At 50.6% G+C, this 14,646-nt stretch overlaps 4 protein-coding genes across 4 annotated transcripts; 2 read left to right on the top strand and 2 right to left on the bottom strand.

Annotated features, from left to right (window-relative positions):
• Positions 1–70: 70 nt before the first annotated feature.
• Positions 71–2,094, top strand: C8Q69DRAFT_412063 (putative mitochondrial ribosomal protein DAP3). The gene is made up of 2 exons (XM_028628312.1): positions 71–867; positions 939–2,094. Exons 1-2 carry the CDS (start codon positions 228–230, stop codon positions 1,808–1,810), a joined length of 1,512 nt encoding a protein of 503 aa, XP_028489584.1. The 5' UTR covers positions 71–227; the 3' UTR covers positions 1,811–2,094.
• Positions 2,095–2,317: 223 nt separating this feature from the next.
• Positions 2,318–4,779, bottom strand: C8Q69DRAFT_453060 (NADP-dependent oxidoreductase domain-containing protein). The gene is made up of 5 exons (XM_028629602.1): positions 4,165–4,779; positions 4,007–4,093; positions 3,724–3,949; positions 3,250–3,388; positions 2,318–3,103 (listed from the first exon to the last, which is right to left on the bottom strand). The coding sequence occupies exons 1-5, from the start codon at positions 4,287–4,289 to the stop codon at positions 2,526–2,528; spliced, it is 1,155 nt and encodes a 384-aa protein (XP_028489585.1). The 5' UTR covers positions 4,290–4,779; the 3' UTR covers positions 2,318–2,525.
• A 243-nt stretch (positions 4,780–5,022) lies between these two features.
• C8Q69DRAFT_42228 (hypothetical protein) lies at positions 5,023–8,517 on the bottom strand. Its single transcript, XM_028628399.1, has one exon. The coding sequence runs from the start codon at positions 8,308–8,310 to the stop codon at positions 5,155–5,157; it is 3,156 nt and encodes a 1,051-aa protein (XP_028489586.1). The 5' UTR covers positions 8,311–8,517; the 3' UTR covers positions 5,023–5,154.
• A 1,066-nt stretch (positions 8,518–9,583) lies between these two features.
• On the top strand, positions 9,584–13,181 carry C8Q69DRAFT_396824 (hypothetical protein; the record flags this gene model as incomplete). The annotated part of the gene is made up of 2 exons (XM_028627757.1): positions 9,584–9,880; positions 9,945–13,181. The coding sequence occupies 2 exons, from the start codon at positions 9,584–9,586 to the stop codon at positions 13,179–13,181; spliced, it is 3,534 nt and encodes a 1,177-aa protein (XP_028489587.1).
• Positions 13,182–14,646: the final 1,465 nt, after the last annotated feature.

Below are 14,646 nucleotides of genomic sequence, written 5' to 3' on the forward strand. Positions count from 1 at the left end.
AAAAGTTGCGATAGGAATATCTTTTTGCAGAGCCGCTCTAACTGGCCCGGTAGCCGCGCTAAAAGCAGCGAGCCGCCATTCCCGCGCGGACTCGGCAAAGGAATCTTTTGTCTCTTGTTCGAACTCCGTCTCGGTCTCTAAACAGCTCGACGCAATCTACGCACCTCGCTGCCACTGCCGGCTCCATTGACTGTCTGCGCTGGCACGGCACCATATCTCCCAGCACGATGGTCTCCCCTTTCTGCTGGGGCTGCCTTTCGAGGCTCCGTCCGGGGCCACGAACCATGTTGCTGCCGCAGCCGTCAACGATGCCTCGAGCGGCGGCCTTTCACACCTCGACCCCATTGTACGCTCCGCCGCTGAAGAAGAAGTCCAAGAGTATGGAAGGACCGGCAAAATACCGTCAGGCGAAGTCAGCCAGGATGAAGAAGAAGAAGCAGGTCGACCGTCCTCGTCCGCCAGCTGTCGGTGAGCGGAGGGCGCTTCGCAAGCGCATTGTCCTGAGCAATCCCAACGCTCTGGAAGTGCAAGGCATGCCAGACCTGTCTGTCGAGAATATGCTTGATGCGCGGGTTCGAGGTTCTGTTGTCGGACTGCCCGTGCCCATGTTGGACCAATTGAGGGCTGTGCAGGCCTTCAAGCCTACGCAAGGATGGTCGATATTCCGCCGGCCGGGAACCGTCGTGAGACGGGAAACGCTAGAGATGGGAAGACTATTCGAGAAGGTCGACAGTGAAGGACCGGACAAGGGTAAGGTGTTCAAGAGGATCATTACGGGCATGAGAGGCACAGGCAAGAGTGTGCAGCTGCTACAAGCCATGGCTATGGGCTTCCTGAGGAAGTGGGTTGTCATTACAGTTCCTGAACGTAAGTTCTATCTGATAGTTGGTTTTTGCTGCGATCTTTGTCTTTCCAATACTGACTCCACCGGTTTATAGCACAGGACCTTGTCATCGCGCACACTAGTTATGGCCCTCTTCCTGACTCGAATCCGGTTCAGTACGTCCAGAACGATGCCACCGCCGCGCTGCTTTCCCGCACCGTGACTGCCAACGAAAAGGTCCTCTCTGGGCTGCAGATCTCCCGCGAACACCCTGCCTTGAAGTCGCTCGTCAAGCCCGGAATGACCCTGACGGAGCTGGCGAAGCTGGGCGTTCAGGATTCGAGTCTAGCCTGGCCTGCCTTCCAGGCCCTCTGGTCCGAACTCACTGCAACTGCCCCAGGAAATGTCAACCCTGACAAGTTCAAAGCCCGACCTCCGATGGTGGTCACGGTTGATGGTCTTGCGCACTGGATGCGCGATTCCCAGTACCGCAGCGCCGAGTTCGAGCCCATTCACGCTCATGACCTGGTCTTTGTGAAGCACTTCTTGTCCCTGCTCCAGCCCGGAGGTGCGACTCCATCCCTGCCTAATGGTGGTCTTGTCCTCTACGCGACTTCCGCCTCCAACAACCCCACCATCTACAGCTTCGGCATCGCTCTCAAGCAGCTGGCTGCTCGTCAAGCTGGTGTGGATCCTTCGTCTCCGGAGTTCCCTCGCCCGGATCCTTACGCGAAGATCGACGAGCGCGTGCTGAAGCTCTTCGACTCTGCGAAGCCCGCTTCTGCCAAAGAGGACGCCCTCCAGCTGCAGACGCTCAATGGACTCTCGAGAGACGAGGCCAGAGGGTTCATGGAGTACTTTGCCCGCAGCGGTCTCCTCCGTGAGAGGGTGACGGAGGAGTGGGTTGGTGAGAAGTGGAGTTTGGCCGGTGGAGGTGTCATCGGAGAATTGGAGAAGCTAGGTCGCCGCTTGCGAGTAATGGCCTAAATGCAACCGCCCATGGACATGAATCCATAATGAAGGACTAACGTCGGCCCTACATTGAGGCCAGCATATCACGTCTTCCTTCCTCTTATCCCTAGAGCACCATCATGAGATCTGTTCGATTTTCTACGGACTCATATTTCTTCGGGTCTTTGGGATAAGATGCCTATTTTTTTCTGTACTTTAATCTCCTAGCCTTATGTAGTTTCTCGTCTGTGTGTGTATCGGTATTTGTATACAATGAAATCTGGGAAAAGAAGTATAAATAGAATTCTACACGCTGCTCCCTCTCTCTTCAAGTAACTGTTGGCCCTGGCCACTTGATTGTAATACAGGCTCTTATCGCTATCACGGTGCTATGCCTTGAACGGCGATATATATTTACAACAGCTCAAGTATGATATTGAAATCCCCCGCTACGTGAACGAGAATTCTCCTATCTCGAAACTATTCATGCTTCCCTGGGTATATATAGCACTAGGTCGACGGCTACATACTTTCATGACTGAGTCGATACTCGACCTGCTATTTATTTCTCAATTTATCAAGTTTGACTAGAACTGGTCTGGAAGATGCGCTTTTCCATTTCTCACTCGTGTAATGCAATGTAGACATGTAATATATATATATATATATCCATACTTTGCATGACGAGTATAGATCATTCGCCTTTCCCCTTTCCTTTCAAACATCCCATATTACTTTAACAATCCCTTGTTCATTTCTTCGCCAACCGAATCGGCTTCGGGTCCTCCACGAAATCATACACACCCGTACTCCTCATCAACATCACATTCGACGGACTCGTGGTCTCCGGATCCTGCGACCCAAAGATGAAATTCATCGGGAACCCAATATCGAACTGATAACTCTTCTCGATCTCCTTGATATCTTCCTCCTCAAGCTGCAGATCCAACGCCTCAATGTTTCCCTTCAGATGGTCGACTTTCCGACCGCCCACGATGGGCACGACGTGGGGCGCCTTCTGTCTGACGTACGCGAGAGCAACGCTTGTGATGACGGTGTTATGGCGCTTGGCGACTTTCTCGAGCGCGTCTGAGACGGCAATATCGATGGGTGAGGGAGGGAACCATTTACGACCGGGGTTCGTTCCCTTGGCGAGTTCTTCGCGCTGGGCGGCTGTCTTGAAGTTGCCGCCGCCGAGGGCGCCCCAGGGAGCGAGGCCCATGCCTTCCGCCTTGACCATGGGGAGGATGTCGCGCTCGAAGTCGCGGTTTGCGGCAGACCAGCGGCCCTGGTAGACGGAGAAGGGGCGGAGGCCGTGATCGCGGGCGTCTGGAGGAGGTTGTTAGCTTTCTTTCATTTCCATTTCCATTCCCATTTCCATTTCCATTTTCATTTTCATTTTCATTTTTTTTTTTTGGAAATTTCGAAGGTGTTTCTCATGGAAGATAAGAGTTGAGGTGTATAAGGAAACATACATTGATTCGCCTTGCTCACAATCCAGGCGGGAGTGTCACTGATACCGAGATATAGGACCTTGCCAGACTGGACGAGCTGGTTGAGAGATTGCATCACCTCTTCGATGGAGGCGCTGAAGTCCCACCAGTGGACATAGAGCTGTCACGTAGTGAATTGGGTTAGTCAATGTTCTCCATCAGGTTGTGTATAGCATGTAGTATATATAGAATAAGGAAGTGGATAGATAGATGGGATATACCGTCGGGCCAAAGTATCATATGGGAAAGGCAAAGAAACTCCGAGTGAAGTTCATGTGAGGCCATCGAGCCATGGACCACATTCGAACTGCTCATCATCAAACCAAGGAGGGCTCAAGAGCTTCTATGCTGTTGAGGGCCTTTCCGGACTTTGAGATACTCCCCAGAGAAACCGCCAAAAAGGAGAACGGGGATATTTCCCGACAGAACGAAGGAAAAAGGCGATAGTCAACTCACCAAATCAATGTATGATGTGCGCAACTTTCTCAAACTGGCATCGACAGAGACACGCATGCTCTTGGTGTTGTTTCCGACAAAGTTGGACTGGATCTCTTGATCCCGCTTGTAGGCGCGGAAGCCGGTGGTATACTTGGTCGCGATGACCATCTGGTCGCGGACGCCGCGCTGCTCCATCCACTCGCCGAGCCAGGTCTCAGATTCTTCATTCTGGTAGTTGTTCGCGCTGGGTGGGTGTTAGAACAACAGTCAGGATTATAGGAGGGGAAGAGCCCACACTCACGTATCGATAAAGTTGCCGCCGTTGTCGTAGAAGAAATCCAATATCTCAAAGGTGGTCTTCTTGTCGCACTCGCCCATGAAATCCTTCCTATATGTACGATATCATGTCAGTTTTCAATCGCACCAGGTTGGTTTTCGTTTCACGAGAATCTTCATTACCAAGCATCACCAAAGTTCATGGCACCCAGGCACAGCGGGCTGACCTTGATGGCAGCCGAAGGCGCCAGCGGTCTGTGACGACCCAGCAGGCTCTTGGGCTCTGGTGCAGGTGCAAAAATCGACATGATGATGTTTGAAAGTATTATTCAATGGTCGGCAAGATAGTGATGGGAAAAGATGGAGAGAGCCATGCCAGCTCTCTTTTATAATTCACATCTTTCCTCGAAGCTAGCTTGGTAGAGCTCCAATTGCTAGCATCAAGCTTCTCCTCTTCGTCCGTCCGGCTCGGTTCCACCGGTTTCCACCCTCCGAGTTCGTTTCAGGATCATCATCCGGCCGGAAGTGGATAGAATAAATGGATAAGTTACCTAGAACGAGCCCCACGTTTTCATATAAGTTCATCTGTTTATAGACGGAGTTATGATGTCTCTTGATCTAAGGTCCGCTCAGGCTCAATGGTATTTGCTCCGATAGCATGGCTCAATGGATGGATAGATTTCGTCCGAGACACGCCTCTTCCAATAAGTAGAGAAGGTCTATATCATGAGAAGATCCCGTGTTGTTCCTTGCTTTTCGTTTCGTCTTATGGCCTAACTCCGCTTAAGTCCGGAAGTTGTGTCCATCACAGAAGAAGAAGAAGAAGAATAATAATAATATCGGATCTTATGACCTGTGAGTTATTAGGCAGTTTGTTTCTTATCTTCAAGATTATTACCACAAGTTGATCTCAGCTCTGGTTCTACGGCTGCATGGTGCGGTCGGGTCTATTACCCAATTAACCTGCTGAGCAGTTTGAAGATGAATCACATCAAAATGCGAAAGTATGTTTGGAAATTCTTAACTGGAAACCAACTAAGTACTGCTAGACTAACCACACTGACCACCTTTGAATATCAATTGAATAATCTACATCCAGCAGACTTGTCCACGAGATCAGATATTGCGCCAAACCTCGATTTGTAAACCGAAAGGGAAAGCTACCGACACGCTCTATGAACGACATTGGAAATAGGCCGATTTTCGCGGGGCTCTCGCGTCCCTTGGCTTCTGCCGTTTGTATCCTGCAAAAGCTTTCCGGGTATCTCTCTCCTGCGAAACCTCGATGTCCTCACTGCCATCTGCACTCCTTTTGCGCTTCCGAGAGATAGCCTCGACTTGCCCGCGGGTCATCTTCTCCAAAACGGGATCAGACTGACTACGTACGTCCGTAGTAGATTCCTCCTGTGGCAGTTCACTACTGTCCTGTCTGCTTCCGCCTCGACTTCTTGTTTCGAGACTGTCCTCATGAGAGACGTTGCTCTCCGGCTGCGTTTCGTGGTCTTCTATCTCCGTCGAAGCCTCCTCGTCATCCCGTGCTGGCCCTTGGTCCCTATCACCACCTCTGTAGGTGTTGTTACCGCTAGTACGACCTCTTTCTCGGCCGCCATCGTTACGGGGATCCATATGTGGCTCGGACGGCCCGTATTCGCTCGAGGGTGACTCGTCAGTCTCATCTGGGGGACGATAATCTCTACGGCGCTCACAGTGAGTGCAGGCGCAGAGGTCCCCGAGTGTCCGACGGGCATTGTCCTCGCTCAATGGATGCTGGCGATAGCGGATACGGATCTCATCTTGAGGGCTGATTCCTTTAGCAGCCCAGACGACAATCCGGTTTGGGATCTCACTGTCAAACGCCCACTCCGCGTTGTACCGTGGAGTACACGTGTGGTTGAACATGGCGAAGCCCGGAAAGAGATACAGTGCGCGGAATGTCGCGTCATAATCGCTCTCATCAGTATCGTGTGTCTGTGCATCACGTCGCTCAGCATCACGAGTCTCAACACCACGTCTCTCGGCATCGCGTCTCTCAGCGTCACGTCTCTCGGCATCACGTTGTTTCTTCCTATTGTCGTTCTTGATCCTCTCCGCTTTATTATCATCCACCTTGTAGTTTTGATCTCGGCGTTCTTCGTCCCATGGCACAACGCTGAGAAGGAGTTTCCGGAGGACAATCTGGATAACCCATGTGTCAAAGGTCAGATCGCGAAAGATGTCTACTCCCAGTCGTAGCAAAATATCAAAGGGCACTTGGATATTGGCGGTTAAAGTGAAAGGGAACTGTTGGCATTCCCAGTCGCGCTCGCCTTGCAGTGGAAGGAGTTCATCGAGCTCGTGTGCGAGAAGGTATGGGTTACGGCTTCTCTGTCGCCGCAAGAGGGTCATATCAAAAACCTCTCTCAGTGCCAGGCTGAGGACTGTCCCGTGATCCTCGAATGTATGAGTAATGTGCGTCGGCCTTTTTTCATTTCCTGTGCGATGCCGGTTCCAGTTCTGCCGCATGGCGTCGTGCAGCCATGCCCAGTTTCGTCCACAGGTCCGAAAATGATACAGCTTGCGTGCAATCTCCAGACATGTCTCATTTCCCTCAGATGCTCCGCGAGTAGCTTGCCCTCCACCTTCCTCGTGGGAGTCCTCCTGGCGACCTGGACAGAAGTAGGTCGGTTCATCTACAGTGAAGGCACAAGCACAAGCGTGGGCATGTTCCCCGTTTAGTATAGAGTCGCGATCTGTCCGGCTTTGATACTGATCCTCCAGGTTTCCTGCAATTTCCCGATGGCAGTTGTCACACCTGTCTGGTTTGGTAGCCTGACGGTTATGAATGTCCACATGTCGGGTTATATTGAGATGGCCCCTGACGGATGGCTCCTCGGCATAGATGATCCGCCCCTCCTCGATGTACTCTGTCGCATATACACCAAGTTCATCCTGCTGATTGTGGTGTTCCCTGATCTCGAATCTCTTCCACGGGAGCTGACTGTCGGCAAGAATCTCGCGATTCAACCTTTCCAGGAACTGCCTGCTGGTCCGATCCACATCTCTGACGCTGTAAGGGTAGTTTCTTGCCGTAACGCTGCCCGCGCGCTTCTCGAAGAAGAATAGCTTTGGGTTCTTCCCCTTCTTCTCCTTTTGCGCCTTGACGAAGTTCTCAGTGTACGCTTTCCGGCTTTTGAATGCGTCCATATCGCGATCTGGCATTACAACCCTCTGAGGCAAATATTGTTCCATATGGTCGTAGTCGTGCCAGCACTGCAGCGCTTTTAAGCTGAGACTCATGATATTGTGCAACGCCTTACGGACAGTCGGAATGAAGGAGTTCACACCGTTGGATTCTCGCATTCTCCTGATCGGGGGCGGCAATTGCCCATCTTCCAGCGGCGTTTGCAGAATGTGCTGTTCAATCGCGTGCCAGATCCGAGTGTACAAGCCTGGCTGGCGGTTGCGGTCCCGAGGGTTGACAAGAACCTCACAAAGGAGCTGTGCTCGGTATGCATCACCGATGGCGAGATCAAAGAAGCTTTGCTGGTAGTATAGATAAGAACGACTCACCCAGTACGCAGGATTATAGGGACTCAACGAGATTGCCCACGTGTACATATCAAGCGGCGAAAAATGGGCGCCTTTGGTAATTTTGATCATATAATCATCCTGGCGTGGTGCACCCCACTGGGATAAATCGGTTCGAGGCAGGATGCTGCTGACACCCCCCTTCGCTTCTTCCTTTTCCGCTTTGCGTCGACGTTGTAGTTCATGATCGTGCAATCTTCTCCGCAATTCAGCCGATTTGCCTCTGTGCTCGAGACCTCGTCTTTTCAGCTCCGCTTGGAGTCTGACAACGGTCCAGTATCTGGCCGTCAGTACATCCTCGCCCTCAATGAGGATTGTTTCATCGACGGAGGCCTCGCTGCTGTTTTCACTATTGTGCGGGGACGCAAGAATCTCCTCGTAACTCCATCCTCCCAGTGTGCCGTTGTCGGTCGTCTTCATCTGTGCTGTCACGTCCCAGGGCTCTTCTGTTTTCGGAAGCCGAGCGTCATGCATCAGATGCTCATAGACATTATGGACCAGAGCGTGCATATCCTGGCTGTCTCGCTCGGCTTGAACATTTGGACGTCGATACCGCTGGGGCAACCGCGGGACTTCCTCGCCCAAGATCCCGTCGGGTAAGGACCAGAGCCGATATGCCAACTTGGCCTGTTCAGGGGTCACATATGGACCCCATTCAACCTCGTCAAATAGATCCGGTCTGGGCGGATACTCTGGAGGCTTGATGGTGCCCTCTGGCGGCCTTTGCGTCCAGATTTCCCTCAAATAATCACGATTATTCATCGCGTTGCCTGTATATTGACCAGTAGCCCAATCGTCCAGGTGCCTCTTGTCGTTTGGCAGTATTCAGAGCTGCCTTTCTGGGGAAGAAAAAGGTGTCAGAAGAAAAAGGTTAGTCTTTCAGTAGCCTTCGTGCAGTTGAAGATTATAGGAACTTTGAAGTTGAAGTCGATATTGCTTTCGAGATGGTTTATAGCCTTCTGCAGGAGAGGAGAAGAAGAAGAAGAAGAAGAGAAAAGGAATGCGAGAATAGCTTGTGAAACATACAGAAATAGAGCCCTTCAGTAAATCCTTCAGATAGATACATGAATAACCGGGGCGCCATATCAATGAAAGACAATGAATAAAAGAACAAAGGCACAGATTATATATGCAATCCACCCCTTTCGCGTGTGTCATGAGGCACAACGACAGTGAATGAAAGTCATAAAGAGTCAGTGTCATCTATACGGACTGCATGCAGAAATGTCTCATGTGCCCTGTTCTGTTCCTGTTGTCAGTCAAAGTATCAGCTTCAAAGAAATAGCCTCTGGTGTTTACTTCTTTGCCCTGACGTTGCAGTGGCTGAAGATGCTATATACGGTGAGCACCGAGTAACAGCCATAGTAGTGATGATCTGAAAGCTTTCTTTATAGCTTGCCACGTATGGGATATCCATGTAACCCACAATTATAGTGGTAAATATTGGGAGGAGGCAGCTGATAGAGTCGAATTCAGCAATATACGATAGCAAGCTGCTGAATATAGAGTACAAGCAGGTGATGGTTGATGTTCCAAAGAAAAGGAGAAGCGGAGATGGAAAGTGACCGCCGATCGCCCCGCCGCCTTAACATCCCCGCTGCGCCATCATGGACTAGGGAGTTTGCGAACAGCTCCGACACTGGTGTGGCCTTTTGGACGATTGTGACTTTCTCACTGCTGCAAGAGATCTTTACACAAATGCTGTCATTCCCGTTGCTGAACCATTGGAACCATCCAGTTATGCCGGTGGCGGTTTGGTTCCAGGTAACTCGATCCACCTAGGTATCTGATTCCCTACTGTGATGTTTGTCTTACCTGATCCAGCATTCATTGACACTGTCTTGATACAGAAATCAGGAACCACATATATTCACCCTTGAAAACACTAGACGGGGGTGTGGGCGGCGCACGTCAGCAGACCAGTCTATCCGCCTCTTCTATGCGATTCCTTTGATCATCATCATCTCTCTCTCTCTCTCTCTCTTTGATCGCCTCCGCGGCGCACAGGCAGCGACACCAAAGAATCCCAGAAACGATGTTTGGGCGGAATTCCTCGAATAACCGTCCGTCAGGACCTCATAATCCTCCCTCAAAGAAACCAGCCCAGAACTCCCATACTCCGCAGACATGGAATCTCCCTGGTCCTCCGCCGCCGCCGCCTCCCCCTCCGCCAGCGCCAGCCTCATACAATCCGAGCACCTATGGCCCTATGTCTGGTGCTATGCCAGTGCCAAATGCAGCAGCGCGTCTCTCTCCAGCGTTGGCAGCGGTGGATACGTCGAAGTGGGGTGTGCGCTATAATCAACAACAGCACCAGCCGCCACCATTACCGGTAGGTAAATATGGACTTTATCATGTGCTTGAAGGCCAAGCTAAATTTGGATCTGATACTATAGCCGCGCCCATCGAGCTCTGAAAATCCATCTCAGACCTCTGGCCAGCCGTCGACAGGGGGCTCTACAGCGCCAAACTCGCCTACATGGAATGCTTCCCAAACGAGCAACCAGCAGCCAGAGAATACATCAACGGTCCAGGGGAACACTACTCCGCCTCTGCCACCTCCTCCGCCGCCTATTCCTCAAGGATATATGACTGAACTGCAGCATGCGGCGCAGACATGGCAGCAGCAACAGCACCCACCCTACTCCGAACGACCTCCAACCCATCACTATGACCCTCCAAAACAATCACCTTCAGCACATCCGTCATCTTGGACGCAAGCTCAGGGCTATGGCCACAGTCAAACAACGGCAGTTCCTAGTGCACAGAGTCCCGTGTCTGGTGACCCCAAGCCACCGTCTCCTTCGGCGGACCGGCCATTACCACCGCTCCCAGCAGAGATTGCTGCCGGATTGAATGCGGTATCCCCAATATCTTTTCAGCAGCCCACGTTTGGTCCCGGATCACAGCCGACTAACAACGTCTCGAATCCCGAAATGCGCCAGTCAGCGTTGGGTGACGGGGCTCCGTCTGACTGGGAGCACTTTGCTGCGGTTGACGACTCTCCTATTCAGTATGAAGCCAACGGACAACAAACGATACCCCAAAAGCCGTCGCCAGTTGCCTCCACTACTTCTCAGGCTCAGCGTACTTCCAATACCCCTCCACCAGTTCATTCTCCGAGAATAGACAACATTGGCTCACCGACGAGCAATATGTCCGCCTATGACCACTCCCCAGGTGCAGATGGCGCCAGCCAGTCCAGGACAAAACTCGAATTCCCAGAGACAACACAGACTGTAACTGACAATCAGGAGAGTACGCAAGAACCCGGACGTGATGCTACTGTGGAGGAAGGTCCTGTATCTACCCCAGAGCCGCCTAGAGACGATGCGACCGAATCAAACCCCACCGTACCTGCCGTCCAGAAGAAGCTGCCAGATCCATATGAAATCTTGGATCCATGGTTTCAATCGTCACTTGCACGCTACGTTACAATGTTGCGCAAGGAAGCGGTCGCAGAAACCGATGAAGAAAAATACAGAATCTTCACTACATTTGTTGCAAAGGAGACCAAACTGCGTGAAATCTTGTATAACATTGTTCCTTCCAGCGCAGAGGATACTGAGAGCGTTCACTCTCCCCAGCGTGTCCAGATCTCGCGCTCCAAGTCTGCTGATCCCTCTCTGCGGCCTGATTCTGGACTTATATCGGCACAACCCGAGGGTGATGATGAACCTTCTCACATTCCCAGGATCTCTACTGCGCCTCCAGAAAATGTGCCAGATGAAGCAGAGGAAGGCGCGTACAGTCCAGGTGGCCGCCCTATTTTATCCTTGCACGCGGCATCTGAAGCAGAGGACAACAAGAAAAACCTCCGTCGATCAGCCTCTCATAGCATCAACAATGCTCATCGTGATGGTCCCAGCATTTCGCGGTCTACCTCCGTGCCTCTGGAGTCGATTGACAATCCCTGGAAATCCGGAACAGAAACTCCATTGATCAGCAACCCTCCACAGAGCATATATACACCATTCCGATACACGGAAGGTCCTCAGAGAGGTTCCGACAATCTAACGTTTGATCGCCCTGCCTATCAGGCCTACTCTGCTTTGCGGCAAGCTTCTGTTGACAGTGGGCGTACGATGTCTCAAAGTCCTGCGCCGACTTCCAGAGGAAGATCCGGAACGATAGGACAACACCCCGCTCATGAACACGATGAGACCTTTCTTGGATTGATCAGAGAGAAGAGTGTCACATACCGGAAAAAACGCACTGAGAGCACACCTCCTTTGCCGCTCTTGCCAGATGGAATCAGGCAAGGTAAATTCGACGTCGTTCTTGAAGAATTATGTTCCTTGATTCCCGAGCCTTTCCCGGAGAACAAAGAGAGTCCTTGGATTGCTGCGACCAGAAAGGATATCAGATCATTCTCAGACGATTTCCGCTATATCAAGGAAACAGTAGATAAATGGGAACGGTCGGCTGAAGACAGACGCAAACAGTTGGACAAAGAGCGGATGGCCCGGCAAGAAGAATCTGAACAACATATCGATGCTCTTTTCAATGATAATGAGATCGGGTATGCCGACATCAACACTCTTGAGGATGATTTTCGGCATGCGGAGGCCAAAAAGCAGTTAGAGGAAGAGCGGAAAGAACTCGAAAAGTTTATTGCGGAAGTCTTTGATCCGCTTGATGAGTGCCTGAAGAATGAGATATCCCAGCTTAGCGCTCACTATAAGTTGACCATAGATGAGCTCGATGCTGGAGACAGTGGAAACACTGAGTCGTCAAGTGACAAGTTCCAAGTCTCTCACATCATGAAGCTCGTCAATGACATTTATCTGAAGTTGGAGCTCCGGTATCAGAAACGGCTGGAAATCGCTCTTGACCGTGAACGACGGCGGAAAAAGGCCGAGCGACGGCCATTGATATTTATGGGTGATTCGCCTGCGTTGAGGAAGCTTGATGCGGAATTTGACAGCATGGAGAGGAGGAATATTCTTGAGGCTGCTAACGAGAGGGATGAACGCGCAAACATACTCATGGACTCTTTCGATACTGGTATCATGCGTGGCCTGGGAGAGAACCAGTCACTGTTGGACAATATCTCTACCAAGATGAAGAAGCTTGACCCAAAGACCATCTGTCATGCTGGCCTGCCCAAAGATGACATTGAAACCATACTGAGGTCGACATATGCGCTTGTCAAGTTCCTTGAGGCCAACTCAGAGTCCATTCTCCGGAGTTTCGGGGCTGCTGACTCGTTGCTAAACGAGGCCGACTACAGTGTTTCCGTCGCAGAAGCTCGTTATTCCAACGCTGGTAGTGATATCTTCCGCAGGCTTGACGAAGAAAAGAAGAAAGAAGATGCAAAGATCCAACAAGAGCTGGACTCGAAGCTGGAGACCGTCCGAAAGGGACCGACCGAGCTGACCGCCAAAATTGACAGCCTTCTTGAAGCTCTTGGCAAAGAAGGTGGTCCCGGAACAGGTCCTTGGAGTAGGCCGAAGATCGAGAATACTAATACTGTCGAAATTGATCCCGCGGACGTCTTGAGGCCAGGCCCGCGGCCAGCTTCTGCCGCACCATTGGGGCGACGATCAGATGCCGATCCAGAGCAACAAGAACGTCTCCGCAAGGCGCTAGAAGACGCGAAGCGCAGAAATGCAGCGAGACAGCAGCACTGAGCTTCCTATTGGCCCTCATCGTTTTCCCTTTTAAGTTAGTTCTCGTTTGATACCCTTGACGCGCTTGTTCATATCGCTGTCGTACATTGTGCTATATTCGTATGTTTTGTCCTCTTAACGACTTGATGAATTTCCTTTATATATCTCAAGTATCTAATGCATATAATCCAATCACCGCTTCTGCTGCTCCTCTCGTCATGAATACTAAACCCAATGTTGCTCCCTCCGTACAGGTGTACATTTGCGATATTCCAAATCCGAGGATGTGTAATAATAGAGCCTTTATCACCTTTGCGCCCTGTTTATGCTTCCCTTCTGTGTTATTGCATCATAATCATTAGCGGCGGGTTGGAAAGTAGCATGTCTCACTCAGAAGTCACAACTCCTCTTTCCGTGGCGCCGAAGATAAAAGAAAGTCTGCCATGACAGTATGGTGCCTTGATCCTTGAATCTTCTGCATTTTGAGCATACCGGAAACAAATGTACCGTCAATAAACCAATCCAGCTTGCAGTGGAGGCACCCCTATCATTTGCAAACAGAAGCATGTCTCAATGACCCTGTACTTGACAGCTACACGCATATTCGTTGTGACGCAGAGTTCGTACGTGGCACAAGCGATTTCAGTTATAGAATAGCTCGACGCAGCCTTCACTATTGTAGTAAATGCGTATTGACGTGGAGATCATCCACCTCGACATTAGTAAATCTCCACCAAGGTCCATTTCGACTTCTCGTTACTTTGAGTCTCAATTTACTGTTATATCTCTTGATCTCAATACCGCCCAGATTAGACGTCTCTTAGGTACAATAGATTTGTGGAAATCTGTTCATACTTTTCCATATATGGCGGGTAAGTTTTCTCATCCCTGGCACGTATTCAGCAAGATATTTCATTCTTCCGATCTATCTGATCTAATCCAGTTAATCTGATAAATGGTTTAACTTAGTTCAAACTGGGACCCATTTATGCAATTGAACACGATGTTTAGTTGTCTCTGAGATGATTCCCTAAAGTTACTTGACACTTTTTCTTCGGGAAAAGCACCAAGGCCAAACGAACAATAGCTAAGACAGTAATGGATAGACACCAGAATCCGAATCACAACAGAATCTTTCTCAACAATTGAACTACAGATGTGTAGCGCATGATCTGAGTGGGACAAACGGAGAGCGCTTGCGTCCACAACAAAGGGAAAAGGGGACATCGGATCGGAAACACGCCAAGTAGTTCAGCCTTCACTGACACTCAATAGATTTGCTGGACTTCGCTTCTCTTTTCTTCTTTCTGGATTACATATGCCAAGGGCCAAGTAACTACCATAGAGCCGGAAATATAAGGTAAGGATTCTTTTCCTCCCCTCGCACGACAAACAGACATTCTGGTTGGGTTGGAGTACTCATCTGGTTCGGGACAGTACAGTACTTTTGGAGCGTGGCGGTGATTTGGGAGAGCTCGTGTTGATA

Source organism: Paecilomyces variotii (genome assembly GCF_004022145.1).
Source record: "Paecilomyces variotii strain CBS 101075 chromosome Unknown C8Q69scaffold_1, whole genome shotgun sequence".
NCBI lineage: Eukaryota > Fungi > Ascomycota > Eurotiomycetes > Eurotiales > Thermoascaceae > Paecilomyces > Paecilomyces variotii.

Excerpts from the sequence above, each read along its gene's own strand:
- C8Q69DRAFT_453060 (XM_028629602.1), bottom strand. The coding sequence starts at position 4,289 with ATGTCGATTTTTGCACCTGCACCAGAGCCCAAGAGCCTGCTGGGTCGT. Across the intron at positions 3,389-3,723 it reads GCACATCATACATTGATTTG|CTCTATGTCCACTGGTGGGA; the intron begins GTGAGTTGACTA and ends ACTACGTGACAG. Across the intron at positions 3,104-3,249 it reads TGTGAGCAAGGCGAATCAAT|ACGCCCGCGATCACGGCCTC; the intron begins GTATGTTTCCTT and ends AACCTCCTCCAG.
- C8Q69DRAFT_412063 (XM_028628312.1), top strand. The coding sequence starts at position 228 with ATGGTCTCCCCTTTCTGCTGGGGCTGCCTTTCGAGGCTCCGTCCGGGG. Across the intron at positions 868-938 it reads TGTCATTACAGTTCCTGAAC|CACAGGACCTTGTCATCGCG; the intron begins GTAAGTTCTATC and ends ACCGGTTTATAG.
- C8Q69DRAFT_42228 (XM_028628399.1), bottom strand. The coding sequence starts at position 8,310 with ATGAATAATCGTGATTATTTGAGGGAAATCTGGACGCAAAGGCCGCCA.